Source organism: Cicer arietinum, chromosome 6 (assembly GCF_000331145.2).
Source record: "Cicer arietinum cultivar CDC Frontier isolate Library 1 chromosome 6, Cicar.CDCFrontier_v2.0, whole genome shotgun sequence".
Classification (NCBI taxonomy): domain Eukaryota; kingdom Viridiplantae; phylum Streptophyta; class Magnoliopsida; order Fabales; family Fabaceae; genus Cicer; species Cicer arietinum.
Window position 1 is genome coordinate 3614031 of NC_021165.2, and position 6736 is coordinate 3620766.

The following is a 6736-nucleotide window of genomic DNA, read 5'->3' on the forward strand; positions in this document are numbered from 1 at the left end:
TTATCCTTTCTCCGTGTTTGCTCACCCATCTCGAAATACATTATGAATAATGATAACAACATACACTAACACATGTTTTTGATTGATTAAAATACATGTAGGTTCCACCAATTTTATACGGTACTCACATGTTTTGGTGAGACATATAAATATTAACCAATCAAATAGTGTGTTAAAATGAGTGTTAAAGAATGTATTTGTAACACTTCTCAATACATTATTAAAAATTTGATAGTATATTACACTCGATTTTACATTACAGAAATATAAGATCTAGTAAAAAGTCAGAAAATGAACCAACATAGGGCTGAATGAGTAATCTTCAAATTATATATTGATGATGCGGTAACAGAGGAGAATCAAGGAAACGTATGATTGTATAAACTACTTATATTTGTTTATGTTTTTCATCGTCACTCTTGTGCTAAGCATGGCATGATTATATATTTGTTATTGTTTTTCATCGTCACTCTTGTGCTAAGCATGGCAGTCTCGATGAATTTTTTAGAAGAAAACCATGTGCAAATGTATTGTTTTAAGTTTATGAAGCAGATAAATAATGAATTGTAATGTCAGTTGGATCTAGTTTTAGTTGACCATAACATATAATACCTGTGCTTATTAGTTTTAGTTTGATTATTTAACTTCTTTTAGTGAGTAATCCCATACCACTAGTTAATATATATTTACATTGAAGGGTTGACATGTTAAATTGAATCAGGGATTTGCCCTTTGTTTTTAGAAATATCTTCGTAAAGCAATTTGTCCACAAAGTATCACGCTTTTTGCATGCTAGAGCGAGTCTAATCAACAAAATTCAATTATTCATTCCGTTAGAATCAAACTTCTAGTTTACTCACATAACCTGAAATGGTTTGGTGTTCCTGCTTTGTAAATAAATGAGATGAAAGGAATGTGGTTGGTTCACTTTTATGTTGTGAACTGTCTTAGAGTTATAGTTACTACTCATCACTCACTGACCTTTTTATAAAGCAAAGGGCCCTTGCCCTTTAGTCAGTTCAGTTCAGATTGTTTATTCCTTACGTTTGATAATCTCTTTCCAGTCCTAAAGTCATCGAACACCAAAATAATTTAGAAACAAATTTTAGTATTTTATCAACCCCATGACAATTAATTAAGAAAATAGACTCTTAATACTTGCATTGAAAAAAATTGGTATAAGTTTTAGATTAGAAAAAAACAAAGCAAAATATATAGGAGGTTGGAATGATTTCCTCTTGTAACAACAACAAAAACAGCACCTCTTCAGTCTTCATTCGATAATTAAAAAACTAGCTTGTCAATGTATATAGTCCTGATTTATTTATAGTTGAAAACAGGCTACATTCCGCAAAACATGCTACACTCAAAGTTAAGTTTATAACAACATTCATTCACATTATTCCTTGAAATAAGAGACACAAACCCTGCAGCCAAAATAATGAATGCCCCAGTCACCAGTCACCACCAGCACAGGAGCTGCAAGGTTGCAGTAAGAAACACTGTAGACCAGGCCTACCCTTGAGTTAAAAGTCTATAAGACCATTAACTAAGGCATAGCTTCTTCAATGTGTCGATCTATTACGTCGTATGCGAACAAAAAAAATGAAACTGGTATTACATGTCTTTCTTTACCTTGGCAATAACATTAGGACTCTTCCACTCCCAAATACTGAGAGTGAGAAGCTGCAAGAAGAGCTGCTCCAATGCCTGAACCATCGTTAGCATGTTTAACGACGACGGTATCAGCTGCCTCATCTCCCAGCAATTCCTTCAGTGTCTCCTCCAAGCAAACTCTGAATTTAGTGTAGTGTTCAAACAACCCTCCATCCAATGCTATCACCGACTTTTGCTTCTCTCCAGCCTTAACTGTGTCTCTTCCTATTTTCTTAAGGATTCCTAGAATACCGGCAGCAGCAAGGCGAGCACCACGAGTAGCAACAATGTCGCAAAGTTCAACAACAATCTTCCTCGTTTTTAGTGATGTATTAGAGATCTAACAAAATGGAAATCAGTAAGAAAACCTATAAACAATAGGTCCTCAAAGTTTGCTTTGTCATTTTAATTTTCAGAAAAGCACTTCATAGGATGATATGTGAGGCATGAAAGTCATATTTCAACATGGTCAGTAGAATTTGCATACCTCTAATATATCCCTCAATTTGTTTCCAACCACTTTCAGATCTGGTGATGTGTCGTGGTGTATGGAAGACATGTCAGGCGTCCTAATAGAAAAGATGTTAAAACTCCGAAAGCTCATAATACTACATAAAGTAATAAAGTGTTGCAATGAAGATTTAGGCAACTCAACATGGCAAAACAGGTGACATAGTGAAAAGACGGAATGAGAAAATGAGGAGCTATGTGTCATAATCTGTTCAAACTTATGTGAAATTCAAGCAATTAATAACCAGGCTAAGTATCAGAATCATTATTGGCATGGTTGATATGTACGAAAAACGAACCATCAAAAGAAGGCCAAAAAGCTATATAAACAATCATTGTGCTTGACCAAAATAAGTGAAGGTTTCATGGCATACCTAAGTATAAAAGGAATTTTCAACTTGGGTGGAACAGTATCTCCAAAAAACTCTGCCTCTTCGGCCATCTTCAATAAAACTCTCCGTACAATTTCCCCCAAATACATGCCAGAAAGCAATTTCTCAAAAATCTGTGAACAATAGCTGACGGATCAAGGATACTACTTACAGATTCATATTGATTATTTAAACCAATCAATATAATAGATTAATTATCATTACCTGTTCTCCAGGGTTTAAGCTTTCAGCATCTAGATCTTGATCGTATCCGGTTAGAGGAAGGTGCGAAGACCGGAAATTACCCCATTCCATGTTAATAACCTACATTATTTAGAAGTAATTCAGCACAGGCCAGTGATCATCTTCCTCTTAGTAACAGTGTAAGACAAACACAAGAAAAACTCTCCTAATTATTCAGTCTTACCATATCTCCAGATTTTGGTATAAGGCCTTTCCATTTTGGAATAGCATGTGCACGTTCAACATATGCTGCATTTGTCCCAGTACCAAGAATCACAGCGGCAATGACATCCTGATCGTAGAATCTGCCTCCAGCCAATGTTCCAATTGTATCATTAACCTACGTTACATCATCAAGTAGGGTTTTATTTCCAGGTCACGGTAGTAAGCGTCCGGTAATTGCTAAAACTATCAAAAAAAGTGACACTATAAAACCTTATTACTCCAAATGTTCTGTAAGAGACAAACTGGAAATCACTGTTCACAAATTCCTACTAGAAAAAATATAGAAATCCTAAAAGATGAGAGTGAGACTTACTAGAGCTGCAACCCGCATATTCAGGCCAATTTTTTCCAAGGACTTGGTTAATTCTCCCACCACATCTTCGCCAACCTAGAAGCAAGTCATAAAGGAGCAACTTTCAGATGACCGATCAATGAGTAAATTTCTGAAAACAATGAGAAAACTAGTAGAAGAGAATACTCTCTTGAAAAGAGTTTCTACGATACAATCTTGAAATATCCGGTCTCACAAAATTAAATACAGCAACAAAAAGAGTATGGTAGCATGTGTTTCAAACTGAGAGAGACTCATTCAAGTATCTGATAATCAAGATAAATGACAACAAGAAAGAATGGCAACATAAATAAAATTGAGTATAACATAATCAATGTAAAAAGAATTACAGTATCTTCAATACTGAAGCCCTTAGTCCACTTTATTAGAGTCCCGGATGAAATTGATGTTTGCTTCACCGGGAAAGAAAACGTAAAACCCAATTCTCTTAGTTTGCCAGATGGAGGATGAAAAACTTCAGGTTCTGATTCAACAAACTTTGCAAGAGCTGCTGCTATAAAATCAAATAATCCCTGTAACAAACATTGGAAAAGTTTATATATCAGAGTGTTGGCTGATTCAATAGCCCTATAGTGGTTTTCCCGCAAAACACTTACCTCTGATGAACCGGTCATCAAATGGGGAGGAATTGAAACTTCATCAAACTCTTGGCCAATAACACCTTTTTCTTTCCCACCTAAATGTACACGAAGAACACGGAAGTTTGTGCCACCAAGATCTAGTGCATAAAAGAGTCCTTCCTCATCCCTGTAAATAACAGAACAGGGTGAAAATAATTCAAAAAGGAAGAAATCTTTTAGAATTAAAAGTTCATATTTTAGAAATCTAACTTTTGCTATTTCAAAAAAATAAATAATTGTATTCTTTTGCTGTCAAAGGGAATAAAATGTAACATTCCATCATCCAAACTTTCTCTATCAGAACCTTGACACCAGAACCTTCACAACAACACAATATAAACAACCAAATGCTTTAGGAATAATCTATTACCGTCAAGTGCGACAGAACCATCAACAAGTGGATGTTTTATCACCGTGACCGATTCGCTAGTAAATTCCTCCCATTACCAATCATGTAAATCTAAATTCTTTCTTAAGTTACAAAACCATAGAGTGTTAATTAATAAACAGGAAGCTCTAACATCTACTTTTTTAAAACAATTATGCCAATACCAGTTATAACAAAAAACAAAATCACTATAAAAACAGCTGATACAATGAATGAATTAATAATCACTTTAATCAGTTTAAGAATTAGACAAAAAGGCATAAACAAATCAACTACTTTTCAACTGATTTAGTCATTCAACCTTCATATCAATAATTAAACATCAAAAAAATATCATCATTAATACATTAAAAATAAAAATGAAAAGTTATACGATCAATCAGAGAGCTGTATCTGTGTCTCAATCAATTACTATTCTCTCTAATTTTCAATAAAAATTTAGATTTACAAAAAACAAAAAAATCCAAATTAGATGGGAAAAAACCAGAAATTAGAGATAGAAGATGAAATCAACGAACCCAGTTGGAAGATTATCAACATAGCTGATTAACATACTAAGTTTGCTACCACCTTCAGATGCAAGACCAGCATGCATCTCAACATCCATAGCATCACCTAACTGTCTAAGCTTCCCAATTGGGGTCCCACACTTTTCTTCAAACTCCTTAACTATACTCAACGCACGTGACCACTTTCTCGAGTTTATCATACGGTGGCGGACAACCAACGCCGCCGCGGCACAAACGGCGGCGGCACAAACAACCGCAGCTCCTACCGCGACCTTACCCATCACTCAAATCAAACAAATCTTAATCCCAATCCAATAAAGTCGGAAACTTTATAGATTGATGAGAAAAACCCACGATTGAATTTGAGCGTGGATGAAATTAAGATGGGAAAATCAAAGATTCATTCATGTTCTTATTTTGTGTGCATGGTGAGAAAATGACAGTGCAGTTAGGGGTTAGGAAAGAGAGGTGAAATGAAATGACAGACAACTTCAACAAACATCAAAATGAATAAACAAAAACATATTTTATAATAAAAAATTGAACAAAAACAAAAATCTAGATCTGATTCTGTGGGAATGGAAATTTAGTTAATTACATAACAAAAATGAAAATTAGCTTTATTTTATCCCTTTCTTTTATTTTATTTAAAAATGACAAGTAAATGTACGGAAATCAACAACCACAATAAATAACTTTGTTAAGTATATTAAAATACTATTTTTTCTGTTTATTTTTATGATTTCAAAAAGTTCTGACTTTGGTTATTAGTTGTAAAAGAAAATACATTTATTTCCCTTTAAAAGCATGTTGTATGCAAGTTTATTATGCACTTTTTCGATAATATTAACAGTTTACAATTTTATTTTTAAGTATACTAATAAATATTTTTTTTATATAATTTAAATGGAAAAAAAATTAATAGTAATTAGATATTTGATTTAAATTTGAGATATAATATATAACTTAATAATATTTATATTTATTAATTAAATTATTATTTATGAATCAAATATGTTATTTTTTAGTTAAATAAAAACGTGATTCATTTTGAAGCCAATTTGATTCTCATTTAAGAAAGATTTTTTTTTATAGAACATATTTACATTTATGTACAGAAAATTATAAATTAAAAAGTAGAAAGTAATCAGAGCCCTTTTAATTGTAATTTAATTATAATATAATCTTACAATTAGAATTGCATCCTTGCTTTTGGGCAAGATTTTTGTTTGTTTGTTATAATTAGAAAAGGTATAAGACAACATCAAAACGAGCATGTAAGAAAACAAAAATTGTACAAACAAAAATATACAGTAAAGAACTAAAGAAACCGATTTTAAAATAGTTCAACTTTGTCTTTTTTGACAAAATAATTCTACATTATTTGGTAAAAATACATTTGTATATATTTATGTAAAATGATTAAAAATGCTTATTTTATTGGTGCAATTTTATTTTATTGCATTTTTATATTAAATTTAATTTATTTTTACAAAATTAATTTATAAAATACGAAACCTATTTTCTGTGAACATAGATAATTTGGTGGGTGTTTTGAATCAATAATTCTGATATAATATTAAGATTTTGTTGAGTCTAAATCATATTTATAAAATCAATTTATTTGGTGTTTTTTTTTCGGTTATAAACTTTTTTCAAATTTTATTTTTATACTATTATTGAGAGGACTTTCGTGATTTTTCAATATTTCATAATTTTTCATTTCATTTTACAATTATACAGTTGTATATAATATATGCCTCAATCAATTTCAGTGCAAATTGCAGGATTAATCTTGTAAATAAATTAAAATTCATTTAAAAAACTAACATTTAATAATATATTATTTTATATATATTTGT

At 31.7% G+C, this 6736-nt stretch overlaps 1 protein-coding gene across 1 annotated transcript; it reads right to left on the reverse strand.

Annotated features, from left to right (window-relative positions):
- Positions 1 to 1252: 1252 nt before the first annotated feature.
- On the reverse strand, positions 1253 to 5303 carry LOC101513398 (hexokinase-1). Its single transcript, XM_004503434.4, has 9 exons — positions 4884 to 5303; positions 3954 to 4104; positions 3687 to 3869; positions 3319 to 3393; positions 2965 to 3120; positions 2763 to 2861; positions 2541 to 2671; positions 2144 to 2225; positions 1253 to 1996 (listed from the first exon to the last, which is right to left on the reverse strand). Exons 1-9 carry the CDS (start codon positions 5153 to 5155, stop codon positions 1649 to 1651), a joined length of 1497 nt encoding a protein of 498 aa, XP_004503491.1. The 5' UTR covers positions 5156 to 5303; the 3' UTR covers positions 1253 to 1648.
- Positions 5304 to 6736: the final 1433 nt, after the last annotated feature.

What these genes read in the sequence shown, in the direction of transcription:
- LOC101513398 (XM_004503434.4), bottom strand. Translation starts at nt 5,155, where the DNA reads ATGGGTAAGGTCGCGGTAGGAGCTGCGGTTGTTTGTGCCGCCGCCGTT. An exon ending in GTTGATAATCTTCCAACTGG is followed by an intron (nt 4,105 to 4,883) that starts GTTCGTTGATTT and finishes TGTTATTTACAG; the next exon opens with GGATGAGGAAGGACTCTTTT. An exon ending in AAAATTCCTTTTATACTTAG is followed by an intron (nt 2,226 to 2,540) that starts GTATGCCATGAA and finishes CTTTTCTATTAG; the next exon opens with GACGCCTGACATGTCTTCCA.